This window comes from Struthio camelus, chromosome 2 (genome assembly GCF_040807025.1).
Source record: "Struthio camelus isolate bStrCam1 chromosome 2, bStrCam1.hap1, whole genome shotgun sequence".
Lineage (NCBI taxonomy): Eukaryota > Metazoa > Chordata > Aves > Struthioniformes > Struthionidae > Struthio > Struthio camelus.
The window spans coordinates 94713608-94729965 of record NC_090943.1 but is presented as its reverse complement, the minus strand read 5'-3'; the positions used below and the strand labels follow the sequence as shown (position 1 = coordinate 94729965).

The 16358-nt window shown below is 41.8% G+C and overlaps 1 protein-coding gene across 12 annotated transcripts in view; it reads left to right on the top strand.

The window, feature by feature from the left end:
- Positions 1-16358, top strand: part of CARMIL1 (capping protein regulator and myosin 1 linker 1) — a 201385-nt gene that overhangs the window by 68163 nt on the left and 116864 nt on the right. For all 12 annotated transcript variants that reach the window (XM_068931654.1, XM_068931652.1, XM_068931653.1 and 9 more), the window contains one exon: positions 15050-15100. Coding sequence is in view for 9 of the 12 variants with exons in the window: in XM_068931653.1 (XP_068787754.1) it covers positions 15050-15100 (51 nt within the window). In the remaining 3 variants the exon portion in view is untranslated. The remainder of the gene's footprint in view (positions 1-15049; positions 15101-16358) is intronic.

Below are 16358 nucleotides of genomic sequence, written 5' to 3'. Positions count from 1 at the left end.
CAGAATTAGCTTTAATTCTTAAATTGTGAAGCTGGAGGAGGAGGACGTGTTTTCCTAGCTAATTTGCTGTTTTTCACAAACTTTGAATTCATTGATTTGTGCTACCAGTGGGTCCATGACATACTTTGAAAGCTCTTACAGATTTTCATGCAGCTCCAAGAGAAGTGAACCCCCACCCCTGCTCATCACTTGCATATTTAAAAGCAAGGTTCTTCACACTTCTTACTTCATTAGTGACAGCAACACATGCTCAGTTTCTGAAACTGCTCTGATGGAGGGGCCTGACTGAGGAGTTGAAGATACAGGTCCAGGGCTGGTACATGATGAAGTGCTAGGGTCTTTGTTATGCAAAGGTGAGTGTCAGGATGGCACAGGAATTTTAAATCCAGGTATCAGGCATCTTTTCTTGGAAAGGTTGTACGCACTTGTTTGTGTCATCTGCATTTTTAAATTTGGTTCTGTGTAGGCTAATAGATATCCTAGCATGGGAGTGGCCCTATTACAAATGTACTTTATGGTGGTTGTGTAAGTTAAGTTTAAAGTGAAAAGCTAGTTTTTATTTTTTCTTTTAAATGCATAGGGTGATACATTTGATATTCTGGCTTCAGCAAAGTAATGTCGCCTGCAGCTTCCTTAATCAATCCGAAGTAGATGTGAAAAGAACTTCCTGTTGTTTCAGTTTCTCTTGACCATTACTTTAAAAGGAACAGCTGAAGGACTGCGGAAGATCTCTTAATTTCATGTCTGATTTACGACCGGGGAGAAATTGTGGCCCTTTGAAAATTAATGGGAGCTCTGCAATGTAATTGAATTTTAAAAGTCAAGATTTTTACCACGGACATTTTAGGGATACTTTTTTCTCCTTGACTCCATTTCTTGTTGCACTTGCTGTGTGAGAAATGATAAGATTTAAGAAAGTAAGAGAGATGTCTGTATCTAGTCTATGCAAGAAAACAAAAAATGGTACTTTAGAAGAATTGAGTGGTTACAGGACCCTGGCGTGTCGGAAATGGAAGGTAGACTAAGGCAGTGGGATTTTTATTTAAGTGCTGCAACCGTGGTGGAAGGTTTTGATTTTTGATGGCTGTGCTTTATGGCCGTCGTGAATGGCTCATCTGAATTATGAACTTAACAGTCCAATGATGCGAGAGGTTGTGGGTGGGTAGAGTTCAGATCTTCAGTGTATCTATTGTTCTGTTTGGTACGATTTTCTGTAAGCCTTTCTCTTTCCAAGACTGTGGATCACTCATTTATCATGTGTTTGAAAACTTAATTGTGTAATTCAAAGACTTTTTACAATATTTTTTAAATTCTGTTCCAATTTGCACAACATTGCTGTGTTGATACAAGTATGAAAGCTCAAGAAAAAGAAAATACAATATGTTTAGAACTCAAGCAGTGGAAGAACTGGAGAGATAATAAGTGAGAGGTTCTGAAAAGTCGTGACTTTAAATATATTCATCAGCATTTTAGACAGCTCAAATGAACGGTTTTCCCTTCTGGCTTGTGTAAGAACACTAGCAGTATTGACTAAATCCAGGTGAGTTTATTTGTTAAATAACTGATGCGTTATGCATAACCCTGGCAACAGTTAGTCTGTATTTCTGTGGACATACTTAGGCTAGAGATAACATTTACATAAGAAGCAAATTTAGCTAAACTGGTGTACATATCTAATTACCACACTTTAAAACTGGCATAAACTTAGCTTGCACTTTCAGGCCTCTCTTTTACAAACTAAACTGAGATTATGTTTAAGTTAAACTAAAATTTGGCTTGTGAGATCTTACGCTACCTAAACTAAGTATTCAAATCCCACCAGAAGTTAAACTGTGCAGAGGAAAGGCAACAGTAGCAACTTGGTGGAGCCCAAACTGAATGCTGAGTGTTTGTAGTAGTTTTTTTGAAGGGAAAGCACTTCAACATCATTGTGCAATGTTGTTACCAACGTTTGATTTCTGCTTTGTGGTGAAGTAGGATGTTCTGACCTCATTCACCAGCATTAAAAAAATCAAAAAAACCACAACTTAGAAAAGGAACTGACAGCAGTACTTACTTGAGATAGCTCAAGATGATTCTAGCATGGTTTTATCTCATCTTCATAGGCCTTGAAGGCATGATGGTAACCTACTGGAGTCAGAGCGGTGTTTAAGGGTCTTTCTGTAGTGGGCTGATGCCTACTGAGGATTTCGGTTTTCTGAAAGTGTCTCAGGTACTCCCTGTCTTGAGAACAAAGTAAGGCACACGTTGTATATATGAATGTTAGATGTCATAGAAAGAGATAAGACGTTGAACAGATAAGGCATGAAAAATTTTGTCTACGTTATGTTTTGAATTTTGCCTGAACACTTCCCAGCTTTATGAAAAGCAATACATCTCCAGTGAGAGAAAAGGAGATGTAGGAGAAAAGGAGAAAACAGTGCTTTCAGCCATGCTGTTGAGTAGGCAGAGACCACAACCTAAGGATCCTCTGTTGCAAAGCGCTCCCAGCTTCTTAACACTATGTATTAGTTCTCTCCATTTTGATCACCAGTGAAGCTGCGTTGTTAGCAAGAGTGTGGTACTGGGGAAACAAGCCTAGAAACAGCATGTTATGAACTGTATCCGTGCTGCAGTCAGGATACCATTGTGACTTGCGTTGTCTTATTCATGCAAGCCTCCAGTTTCCTACTTCATTTTGCAAAAGGCTGGATAAGCTGAGGTAGCAGGGAGCTCTGCCTAGCCTGCAAGAGCTGCCATGGGCGAGAGAGGTTTTGGGTAGTTAGCCCACCTAGAGCACCGTGGCCTCTAGTTATTAATAGCTGGGCTGTATTACTATTAAGCTGACTTGGGTTTGTTGCGGTCACATATTTGCCTGGAGAAGAGGTCTGTCTTTGGTGCCTGGCCTGTCCTGTGGCTCTCGGTTGGCCGTACGTCGGTCTTGGGGGCAGTCAGGCTCGCCCCAACTGAGCTGTGGTGACTGCGGTGCAAACCCTGCTGCAGAGCTGCTGAGCCCAGCCAGTGCTTGTCTCCACCTCTTACTTGTGAGAGTTGCTCGTGAGCCTGCGGCCTGAAAAGAGTAAGTGGTTTTATGTTCAGTATTTGGCAGCTGCTACCTCTGTGGGAGAAATTATAAGGGTCTGCGAATTGAAAAGCTTGTAAATCATGATTCTAGATAAAATGATAAAGCCCAGCAGGATCCTGTTAGCTTTATACTTTTGCAGCTTGTACTGACAAGCTGAGTCAGTGGTCTTACTCGTTCAAGTTAACAGTAGTGAAGTTATTTTTTCAAATTAATGCCGCTGTTGTTTGGGACTCTTGTGCTGCAATTTTGAAATGAACACTGATTAGGAAGCATCAAGCATGCTGCTCAGTGCTGAGAAAACTTAGATTCACAGGTAAAATTGTTCTGAGAAACAGGTTGCCAAGGGCTTAGACTTTTGCATCAGAATCTTGAAGGTTTCATTGAAAGCCAGCTGATTTTCCTCTCCCCCCCCCCCCAAAAAAAAAAGGCAAAGCAGAGCTGACTATTTTCTGAGTAGTGGGTAACAAATATAACTGTTATACTTCTAAAGTTGAAGAGCAGAATTCTTTGTTGCTTTTTGCATTCAATGGATTGAAATCCCCCCCCCCTTTTTTTTCAGAGTATTGTTTCTGCCTTTTTGGGGAAAGTTTAATTTCCATTTGACTTTTGGAAGTTGATGTTTTTCTCAGCTAAATAGGAATAATATGTTATTAAATGCATTTTATCAGGTTACTATACAGTAGAAGAAGCTATATGAGTAAAACAGGTAATATTAGCATGCTACACTTAAATAAGAATCCGCACAAAACCAGCAAGTATTAAAATAGTTCTTACTTTAAACCTGAGTATATTCATTTTTGACAATGAACATCATTAAATAATTGTCATCAAATAACTTTTAAAAATAAATACATATAATAACAACCCTGTAACTACAGTTATTTAGATGTTTTTTCCCCAATTCAGGCAGCCTATACTTCTCAGGCAGACAAAGTGGTGTGGGTATTGGGAGCGGGGTAAAACTGCAAATATTTTTTGCAGAATTGTTGGAGGCAGAATTGCTCTTCTGGAACGTGGCAATTCCTGAATTTCCATTTACCCGGGAGTTATCTGTGTCACTGCTTCAGTCTGTAAAACTGGCTGAGCCTCCAAGTTTCCTGCTTGAAGATTTCTCCTACGGAGTAGGAACAGGTGAAGGGAGCAGGTACTGGGATTTATCTGCCTGGTGCAGAATTTCTCCAGGAAGAAATTAATCTACCCAATATGTGCTGGTGGGACAAGGTTGGCCCTGCATGGGGGAGTAGGGCTGTTATTCACATCTCGTTGTTATGACTGCTTTGGCTGTAAGAGTAAAGTGTCTCACAGTGAAGCTTTTGTGTGTTTTCCATATGAAGTGTTAGCTACTCATCAGCTAAGCGGTTGGATAGGTGGTCAGCACTGGTTAAGCTAACAGAAGAAACCTCAGCCATCTTCAGTTCCCAGTGCTTAGATTATAAAGTTCAAGAGCTAGGGGAAAGGAATATCATGAGGTGATGGCAATGGGCAGGAAAAAGGAGGGCCCTTCTAGTTCTGAAATCCTACGGAGGGAGAGGGAGTAGTTTGTTCTCTTCTTCTCGTTTCTGGAAAATGTAAGTGTATGCGCTCCAGAAGAAAAGATCCCCTTTGCAGAGGGGAAATGTGACACTCTAGAAATAAATGGCTGTAAAACAGATTTTCTAATAAAATGTAAAGCAGCTTTACAAAAAAATCCGTGCTTTGGGGAGTATTGTGGCAGCTTTTTAAAGGATTGTAAATGACCAGATGGCTGGTTCTAGCACACACCACCATTCCTCCCCTGAAAGGCTGATGGACTAAAGAGATCAGAATAAAAAGGGTGAAGATTTGAAAGGGGAAGGAGGCCAGCGTATCCCAAGCGACTAAGGGTGGAGTGGCTGTTGTGGTCATGTTAATTCCAACAGGGTCTTCGTATTTTAGGTAAGATAGAGGTGGAAAAGGGTTCTCTGGAGGAGCAAAAGCAGGATTGAGGAGATGAGAGTGGACTTGAAGGCTGCCGCTAGGTTGCTGAAGTGATGTAGAGGTGCAGATTTTGAGGAAACAGTCCCACGTGTGAATCTCCTTCCTTTAGGCCATAAGATGGTCCCAGCTATCTGGTGATGCATGTGTCTCTTAATATGCAACCATAGGATGATTATGTCCCTGGGCAAGCTAGATCGTGTGGTGGCTTATGCCTGGGAAGGAGCAGAGCATATCATCTGGCAGGGTATGTCCCTGGCTGTAGCATAGTGTCACTCCCTCAGTCCGCGAGCCCATGTACCCTGTGCAGCTGGTTTGAATTTTGACAGGACAGGATGGATGTGGTCCCACAGTCATTTACACTGATGTAGGTTGGGGCTGTTCAGCCATATCCCTGGCTTCTCAGTCTCGCTCCTAACTTTGTGTCAGTGCTGGTACAGTTATGGTCCTGTGGGGATCTGATTGAGGGAGCTGAGCTAGTGGACGGCAAAACCCACCAAAAGAAAAAAGATTAATTTTTAGTCAAATCAACTCTTGGAACTGGTTCACAGCCTGGTCACAGGATCGCTAGCAGAAGAGTAGTGATGTGTAAGTGCATAGTGGAGAGCAAGGAAGGCAGGAGCATGGCAGTCTTTGTTTAGGCAGTTAAGCTGCGTTGGAAGCATGAGTTAAGAGAGACCAGTTCAAAAAGAGTCTTATAAGGGAGAGGAAGAATAGCCAGAACACAGTCTTACTGACTGCTTCTAATTTGGAAAGAACAGGAAGGCACTCTCCTGTTATACCCTACAGGGTATGCATAAGGGTGAAGTATTGCCCACGTGTTGGAAGTAACGTCCTATGGACCTAGTAGGGAAGGTCTTGCACCTATAACATTGGCTGCTTTGGGAAAACTGCCGTGGCTTGGACATTTTCAGAGCTCTCCACCCGTTAGGCTTTTTTTGCATTTCAGTTTGTGTATGCCCTGGGCGGGGGGGGAGATTTAATTCTGCAGGATTATTAAACGTGACATCTTTCACTGGCCCTTAACTCTGGATGCTATCCAAGGTTAAGATTATTGAGCCTGTGGTTTATAGCAGTGGGTTTTGAAATAAAAACTGTTCTACTTTGTTTGTTTGCTTTGTTTTTGGAAAATGGGAAATGCAGATTACAATCTGAGAAGAACATCATTAGTTTATAATCTGAAATAGATTTTTAATATCAAGTGGAGCTAAGTGCATTGCACTTTACCAATTGAATCTTCATGTGACTGTTGATAACTAAAAGCAAGTACAAATGGTTGTAGGAGAGTGGTTTTTTTTTTTTTTAATAAAATATTTGCGTTATGGATCAAACAGCATTTTTCATGTCCCTGAAGTTTTTGTTTTTTTCTCTCGTCTTTAAAATTTCACATTACAATTGCATGTGGCGTGCTTTCGAAGAGCAACCGTGTCACCAAATAACGCTGTTTGCAAAATATTTAATCTGGCATTTCTAAAGTGATGAAATTAAAGAAGAATAAAAGTCCTGCAGTAGCAAAATCTATTTCCAGCTGCCTCTGCATAGAGACAGTGTCATAGGCAGCACAGCAAACTGCTTCCAGTCTCATCTGCTGGCCATAAACCCTGAAAGAGGCTCAGTGTAGGAAGGAGGAACGTGTGCAGATGTTTGTGCATTTTTCAATCCCTTATGTTTTCAGAGACTTAAACCAGAAGCAGGTGCTCAAAAGTGCACAAGAAAACTTCCTCTTAACACCAGGGACAGGTAGCATTAGGGTTTTTCTAAAGAGTGTCTGTATACCCTTTTATGATGATGGAAAGTAGTATGAGAGCATAAAGAACTGTTACACAGAATGTGCAAGAGTCGAGAGTCTTTTGACGAGTGAACTGAATGTTTTCAATCTATTATTTAATTGAGTGTTGGGGGCTTGAATGTCGTGAAAGACTAATACATGGGAAGTTCATTCTGGTATCGTGCCTTGTATTTCTGAATTGGGGCAAGAAGGCAAGAATCTATCAAGTCTATGTATGGAGGAGAGAGGAAGTAAAAGGATTCCCAAATAAAGAAGTATTAGCACTAATGTGCTAGTGAGCTACCTCTATGGGATGGAGATATGGAGAAGAAAAACCCCCTCTAGTATTATATGCCTCAAAATAATGTATATCATAGGGTTTCTTCCCTGCTGCTCCCCTTCTTTGTGCCAGCTCTGGTTAATCTAGACTGGGTCCAACAGCAGTGGTGAGAAGATCAGGGTCAGTGAAATGGCATTCCTCTCCATTTTCTCTTTTCATGACTCAGAGCAGGCTTACACAACATGATAGTTAGGTCTTCTGGTATTCAGAGCTCTATGCAGTAGCTTCTCCTTTGTGGGAATTGTGTGGTGGTGGCGGGAACGGTGAGGAAGTTTGCAGTCTCAAAGGGTCGCCCTAGGCTTGCGTGCTCAGTGTTGGGACATCCCTCACACCGTCTTAAAAATCGGTTTCGTGACCAGCTGGTTTTAAGAGCAAGGGAACTCTGTCTGCATACTCAGTAGATGGCTGCCCTTGCACAAACAGCTTTGAAGTGAATTAAAGTGATAGTATAAGATACAAAATTCTTGAGTGTAAATAAAGTCCGTGAATCAGGGGAGCCCCAGTTTGCACTGCTAGCAAGCACACTGTTAGCTACTTCGAAGAGGCACAGGGGCTGTTATTTGTGGGACCAGAGGCTCCCACTGCTGCCAGTGACGGTGTCTGGCCAAAGCCGAAGCCCCTGATTCGGCATCCTCCAAATTCTCATCCTTATGGGAGTGGTTAGGTCATTCACATATTGCAGACAAGGCTATAGCAAGTGTATATATTTATTTGCGCTCGAGATGTTAAAGGAGCACAGTTTAACTGATGTGGCCTTTGCAAACAGGTCTCTGTGCTAGGGCACTTTCTAAAGGAAATAGTAGTAGTTGTTGTAGCTGTTCTGGGTGTAACAAACAACTTTTTTTGAGGAAAGGAGTTTTTATTTTACTTGGTTGATACATCTCCCAACTGCACTGTTTCTTCTCTTCCTCGTTCAGAATTTGGAGCCGATTACTCTGCCTTCTCTTTTGGGCAAAGAGAAGCAAAGATTTGCCAAGAGAGGCAAATCTCTTGGCATACCCATGCCTTATTTTTTGTCAGTTTTAAAAGGTGGATACTTCTTCTTAACTATCTTCCAGAGAGGACTTGTTCATTACTGCCTCTGAAGTAGAAAGTATTCTACGTATCAGAAGATGTCTCTAACAGCTAAGTAAGCATTGCTATTCAAAGGAACTTCTATAACTGGACTGTAAGGTAAATGTGAAAGAGCATTTTAAAGAAACAATAGAGAAAAATACATGGGTCACCTTTTAAATTGTGCCCAAGTGTGTTGCTCTTTAGGCCAATTCAACAATATCCCGCACAGAATATATATGTAGGTTATGTGAGAACTCAGGCTTACGAAGCACTCTGCTGTGCCATCTCGTGGTGGTCCCTGTCTTGTCCAGTAAATTAATTTGAAATGTGCTTCTCTTCTGTTGACTTGAAGCACAGAAGGTTTGTTATCATCAGTTCTGACCTGCCCTCGCTTTTTTGTAAAAACTCATTTCCATTAAAAGCTCTTCTCCATACCATTCTTTGTTTCCATCCAGAAAACATGGACAGAAGGAAATTGATGGGCTGTAACAGACAGCGGATCAGACTTGAGTTTTAAATGCAGTACTACAGTTAAAAACAAACAAACAAACAAAAAAACCCCAAAACAGTGAAACTTTGTGCTCAATACAGAGTGCCTGCAGCTGGGCAGAGGGGATGGCAGGTTCTCTATCTGCAGCTCCAGAGAGGGGACCCTTGTCAAGGATGTTGTGATAGGCTTCAGGAAAGATCTTAGGGTATTTTTTAAAAGTGACAGGACAGGGAGAGCAGAGTGATGAGGAAAAGGAGACGTAGGCAGGAATTTCCTATAAAAAGGAAGAGGATCTCGACTTGGTCGGTGAAACATTTCTTGCACCAAGTGTAGCGGGCAGAGCGTAACTGCGCTTCTGCAGTCCCTTGTGTGGACGAAGTCACTGTTTGCACTGTGGAGCTTGCCCCCATCTTGGGCAGCAGAAAATTGTACTGAGACAATTAGCAGCTTTCCTTACTAAGGAGAGTCTGCTCCCGGGTCTCTTTTGTGTATGTGTTTGACTAGCCCCACAGACACCAACAGTTTAGGCAAGTCTCTACGTGCATCTTGGCTGAGTTCAGCTGAGGAAGGCAGAAATTCGAATGCTTGCAGTGTTTGAGTGCTAAGAAGTAAAAGGACATCACCTATTCCCAAAGGATCTTCCCAGGCTGGGGAAAACTGCTTAAGTCCTGGTGGATAAATAAATAGGGGTTTGGAACGACAGTGAATTGGATTTGTCGTTGGTTTTATCATTGATAGCACTTTAAAAGTAGCCAAGACCAAACAATCATGAGTCACATTCAGCGCTGGACAACTTCGATGTAGGTGCAGTTACTGGTGCTGAGAGCCCTCAGGTCAGGGTTGAACCGAGCTGTTTTGCTAATGTCAGTGCTCTGCAGAGAAACTCGTGGTGTTGCCAAATGATACCGTTTCAGCAGTAGCATGTACGCTTGTGCTGCGCCTGAGCTAATTAACCTCCAGCAAGACCTCTAGGATATCAGCTCGCCTTTCTGCATAGAAAGCCTCTGTGCTTTTAACACAGACTGCCTCACTCAAAAGTAAGCCTAATATCTCTAACACAGCACTGAAAAGTGCCTTTTATCTAATCGAACTCCAGCCACTTCAGGATGGAGGCATTTGCAAAATCAGACATGCAGCACAGGAAATGAACAGTCAATCCTACAGGGACTGAAAGAGCCTGCGTGGTCTAACATGTATTGATTTGTCCATATTTTAACAAAACAAAACCTATTAGTATTGCTGCTTTACCTCACAAATATCTGCACTATGTTATTATGTATACATTAGCTATTGAGCCAGTATTAGTAATGAAAAGCTTGTAATAGAAATCATAGCGCAACCAGTAAGTATGGAAAAAATAATAATAATTAAAAGAATATTGATAATAAATTATATGGGATAGCTAAGGTGCATGTAAAGAAAAGGGGCTGTCTTCTGGACTACAAGAAGTTTTCTGAATGTTGGATATCTAAATAAGAAAACCTGTCACAAATGCTTTTCCTCCTCCAAGTAAGTTGTAATGGAAAGGACCAAAGCAGCCTGAGGTTGACAAAAGGGTTCATGATGGAGGAGAGAAACTAGTGATGGAAGGAAGGGATCAGAGAGCATATTTGAAGAAGTGAAACTGCTACTATTTTTTTTTTTTTTTTTTTTTTATAAAGTACTCCGTTTTCTTTGGATTTCAGTGGCAATGAGTTTTCAATGAGAGGAAAGAGATTTGGCTAATCCATAACTGTATGACTTTGGTGCTAGGCATTTTAAAAAGGGCAGCGGTTTTCAAGAGAATTGCTTAATTTGCTTGTGAATTTGAAACCCCTTTTAATGCAGATTAGGTGGCTTGAGTTGATGTAGCCTTTTTGGCCAAGTAGGGAATTCAAATGGAATTGTGTTGCTCTAATGATCTTTCCAAGACTGACTGAGAGATGCTTGTGCTGGGTGAACTCGGTGCACTCCTGTTAATGAAGCTCAGAGTGCCAAAATGGCTAACGAGACTAGAACTTGACAATAAATTGCAAAATGCATCTGTATATTTATGTTTTGTTGATATGCTCGCTGAGGATCTGTGTTCAAATGAATTTTATTTACTGAAGAAAATTATTTTTCCGGGTAAATAGAAGATGACCTTGCAGGCCATCACTCTCGGCAGAAATAACTTGCAGAGTATGTTTTTGATGAATGTTTCCAAATTAATTTTCAAATTTTAACTCGTCTCATTTACATTGTGAGTTTATGGAATTTAGGACAACAAAAACATTAAGAAATCATTAACTCTGGTATTTGTGTGTGGGTAGGAGCCTCGTAACGTTCAGCTGATAATCCTGTTTTGTGCGGCAGCAGCCAGTTTATGTGCTCTGTGTAAGGTTTGTCTGGGTACGCCTACTTCCTTCACTCCCTATCGCTTCAGTCACTTGCAAACCCTCTGGCTTGCAGATGTGTGTAAAAGTGCGAATCCAGTCCTCAGTCTCCTTACTCAGCGCTTGCTTATCTTCTGATGTGATATTTTTACTTCATGATTGAATGATTGAATTCCACTGGCGACTGAGCAAAATGGTTATAGGGGAGTGGGATCTGGACTTGCTGAGCTGCATGTGTGAACATTTTCTTATCTGAAGAAAATGTAGATTATACACTGTGCCTAACTATCATTTTGAGTGAGAGGTTGTTGTGCTCAGAGCTGTCACTGGGCAGGCAGGGGTCTGTTCCTCTGGGATGCTGGTTTTTGAAGTGACTTGGACCAAGACACTTCTGTGCCCTGTACTTCGGGTTCCTCAAGTGCAGAGTAGGTTTAATGGTGGCAGAAATCTCCTCTGTAAAATGCTTGGGAACTGCTAGAGGGGAACTATTGTTTACTTTTTGCTTTTTATTTTCTTTATATGAAGAAATAAAAAAACTCTAGGAAACCTATAATCCAGCTATTCATAACATCTAGCGCTGCTGGATACTTTTGAAAGCCCTAGACAATTGTGCAATTAAGCACATACTCATCGTTCACGTTATAGGAACGCACAGAGACCTGGAACTTCCTTCACAAAAATAACGCGGTACTTAAAAGCAAACTTGAACTGTGGGAGTGAAAACGTCTCTGGTCCTTCTGTGCATTTGGCCTCAGCATCCTATTGCACTTGGGCAGGGTATATGTGTGTGTGTGATGCATTGTTTTAAGTAGCCTATAAATTATGTTCCGCTGCGCTTGCAAGCAATGCCAACTGTGCAGAACCCTATTCCCAGCAAAGTGAGTGAGCCCATGTCTGAATGCTCTCGTCGTCTGTTTATGCGCTGCAGCCTTATCAAGAAGGCCACTGAAAACTGTTAATGATTCTCAGCTTATCAAACAAGTCTCCAGTTGCTTTGGGGAAGAGGCTACTGTGTTTCTCAACACGAACAACCTTAACGTGCAGATGTCGCACACAATTTTGAAAGGATTAAAAAAGATAAGAAAGCAGTAAGCTAAAGCTGATCTTGTCAAAGCTCAGGATACATATTCATGGATTTTTAGCAGCTAAAATTGTGATAAATGCTAACCCTCTTCTTGGTCAATTCTGCCGTTGTAAAGAGAAGATCTCGCCCTGCTATTGTCAGGACGGAAAGTTCACTGTGGAGTAACAGTTGACCTTGTCTTGAATTAACTTTACATAAAAATCACACTTTTTTTGTGACAGTCTCAATGGTGAAAACTGTAGACATCCAAATTTCATTGGATTAGAGAACTCGGGGTTTTTTGTACAATCTTCTTGCTCAAGAATCATTTCTTTACTGGATGTATAGGGGATACCATCGTAGCGTTATTCTTTCCTGAATGTGCAAATGTGTCTTCTAAAGGTATATGGGTACTTTCTGTGTTGGTTTTAGCGAGACATCACTTTGGGAGCCTTGATGCAACTAACACATGGTGGTGCACTGACCTGTGCTCTGCTGGCACATCCTTTTCTAACATAATTTTGTTTTAACCTTCTGGTTACATGGTTTGCATTTACCTTTGTTGTTGGGACTGCTCCAGTGTATTGTAGTCATATTAAAGAAACCTTGCCATATGCTCATGTGCTACCTTGACTCCAGAAATGCAGACACATGTTTTATAACAGGCTCGTGGCATGATTTTACTGTAACCCGCTGTCCCACTGCAGTGGCAAATATGAGAACGCTGATCTCTCTGGTGTTGGAGGCTGACACCTAGAAGGTCAATAGGGAAAGCCCCTGTTAAAAGCTGCCCTATCTCACTCTTTCTTGTTTCTGCACCTGACTTGAGGTGATCAGAAGTAGATGAAGAGAAGCTGTTGGAGCGGGAGCCCCTCTGCCCACTGCTGTTCTTGTGGCACTTGACTAACTGGGCTGTTGTTGCAGGGTGCATGCCTGATCTTCTCCCTCCCTCTTCCTAGTCCTGTAGCCGCTCAAGCCACAGCTTGTTTGCGAATGTGATGATGGATAAGGGGAGTGCTGTTCTTTGCAGTGCAAGAACTGATAGTGAAGCTTTTTTGGTAAGCAGCAGAACATAATGCAGGGCTGTGGCTGTGGGTTTTGGCCTTCCCAGAGACTCCCGGGAGTGGTGTGCACAAATATTCTGCGCAGCTGCCTTGGGGGAAGAAAAATGAAAGAGTGGCAAGAATCAATACTTTATTGCTGTGAGCACATAGCTACCGTCAAGATTAGGGAATGTGTGTTTGTTCAGTGGCAGAGCGTCTTGTGCTGACCCTGCTCCTTTTATGTCAGGTTTTGGAAGGTACTTGTGACACCTGCAGCTCGAGAGTGAGCAAGGGAGGGTTTTTCTCTCTCCAGAAGTCAGGTGAAGGGGACGAGGCAGCCCTGTCCGATAGCCCGGGCTGCTTCCCTGCCGCAGCAGCACCGCTGTTCCAGGCAGCGCAATGGATGTCTAGGTAACGGCTGAGGGTTTCTTGCAAGAGGTGAGGATTACTGCTCCTCGACAGTCCGCCTCTAAATCCACGATAACCAGAGCACTAAGTCCCTGTTCACATCAGCACTGAGGTGTGCAGTCTGCTAATAGCAAACATAAGTAGATAGTGGTATTCTTTCTCAGATTTGAGCAGGACGTAGTTCCTTGCCGTAACAAGAAGCAGTGTCCGAAATTTAAAATCCTCGGGAACTGACGTGAATGATGCAAAGCATCCCAGCTCCCTTGCCACCTCTTCCTCCGCTCCTTGCTCAAGCTCACCAGGTTTCTCTCCCTCTTTGCCTTTCACACAACCGTCGTTTCCCCTTGCCTGCTGCCCTGACCCTGCCGTGCTGCCGTGCCGGCAGGAATGCTGAAAGCAGCAGGAAACTTCATCTCCTGCCATTTGCTGGCAACATTTCCTGTTGTGCTAGAGGTGAGTCGAGATGCGCAAGTTTAAATCCAAGCTTCATGCTCCAAAATTTGGCACTGTTAGGGACTCTGGATATGGAGTTCCTTTCCCAGGCTCTTTCTCCTGCTGTGTGTGGAATATGTTTTGTGTTAACCTACTCATCTGGAGATAAATACATATCTAACAGAACAGGATTTAGGAGGTCCCAGTTCTGTGAGAAGCGCTGCATGTGCTGGGGGATTTTTATCCAGCCGTTTGATTTAAGTTGGTTTCAGTTTTTTGTCTGCAAAAAATGTGGCCGACATTAACTAATTCTGTGTGCAGGTAAAGCAGAAGCAGTATTGTTGTTTTGCACAGCGATTCATTACTTTTTGCAAGGCTTAAGATCTATGAGTGGGATGAGCTACTGGAAATTGAAGCATCACTTTTATATATTGTTGTATTTTGATTGGCAATAACTCCCAAAATATTTTGGTTTCATTGTGTTTTCTCCCTAGAGTCGCTGTTCCCTCTAAATCTAACTGTGTTTTTCCATTATTCCTGCCAGAGAAGAAATTCTGTCCTATTGATACCGATGAGGAATCTTTGCAGTTACTCTGGAAACGTGCTGAGCGTATCCAAAAGGGAATGTTTGTTCATAGTCTCTCATGTTACTAATGATATCATGTTTACCTTGCATATTTTTGTTCCGTTAAAGTGCATACTATGTTCCTGATTGGACTTTCTATCTTTGCTTCTTTTTTAAATGTTACTAAGAAGGCTGTTAGATTCTCATGAGAGACTGGTTAAGTAAAATATCTTCTAGTTAGATGGCATTGCAAATACTACACTAGCCAGTTTACAGATCATCGCGTTGCAGCAGCCTATTCACTCTGCTCTACCAGATCAGTGTTGCTTTCTTCAGTGTACATGAGAAGAGTCCAAATGACAGCACAGCGAATCAATGCTAACCTTCCTTAGAGGCTCTTTCCCTCTGGTTTCAGGACGCAGCAGAGTCATAGGGTTTTTCCTAGAGAGGAGTCTTTAATAATATACTTGATACACAAAATATTTCTTACCAGGTATGCTCTTTTTTTAACAGGTGTTGGCATCATGTCGGGCATTTCTTCTAACGTCTCGGATCCCCACCAAGGTAAAGCTGCTGTGCTTTCAAAACTATTCTGTATTTTTAGACATAAATATAAGTTGCACAAACTTTGCATTATTTTGGCTATGCTTGTGCACCTATTTAAAAGGAAAAAGTAATGAATGGTATGGTGCACAGAGTTAAGTTTGTTAGAATGGTGTTTGCATTGATGTCTGTCCTAAAAGGGTTTGTTGATTTAAATAAACCATTCCAGAAGAATCTTAACTTCTGGAAATGCAGCTGGATGAAGATTTATTCAACTTGAAGAACTGCGATACGAGCCTGATGACCTTGGTAGTGGGACAGTTTGTGCACAACCAGATGGCATTACTCGCTTGTAGTGTCTAGTTTCAAATAGGAATTTATCTGATTTGGAGACAGAAATTGAGAGTTCTACTGCATTCCACTGCTCTCTGCCATTTTCTGTGGAGATCACTGTTCATTGTGAAAAGCATCTTGCCAACGCACCTTGCCAATGCTAGTGAATTATTTCTTCTATTCCTGGGGCAATTTGTAATGATTGTTGTAGTAGAGAAAGAATTCCTATGTGAACGAAAGTGACTGACTCAAAAGATCATCCATCGTGTCCAGCTTGGAATCAGTGAATGTGAACTTGGTACTTGTCCATATTGTATTTCGTATATATACGTGTGTGTGTGTGTGTGTGTGTGTGTGCACCTGTGTGTGTAGCCAGGGGTGTATAAATGCTTTATAGAAAAATAGCATCAATAAATGGAAAGATTGATACAAGATTTTCAGTTACGGACCCTGTTAAATGTGACTAGCCCTCACCTATGACTGGTGGGCAGGGTGACTCTGCTTTGAATTCCTGCTGAAGCTTATTACCCTCAGCTGATCACTCTGTCCCTGCTGCCCAGATGTTTTAGTTGCTCCTCGATTGGCTCTTGGATCAGTGCAGTTTAAAGGTTGTTTTAAGACAGAGTTTGCTAACTGGGTTACATGGAGATGTAGAGCTAACTGATGAACAACCGAGACATCTGTGCAGTGGGAGTATGATGGGTGGGTGCTGATGGTGATCTTATCAGATAACCAGTACAAAAGCAAATACAAAATATTGTAATTCATCAGAAAGCTCTTGAAGACAAGGACTCAGTGTTACTAAGGAATAGCTGTAATTCTAGTTTACCATTACTGCCAGCTTTACAAAACTTTTGTTAAATGGATTTATTTAGTTCGGGAACTTGTTTCCATTTTCATTGTTAATACAGCGCACACTCTAGATTTCAAAGTTGTGACTTCAGTG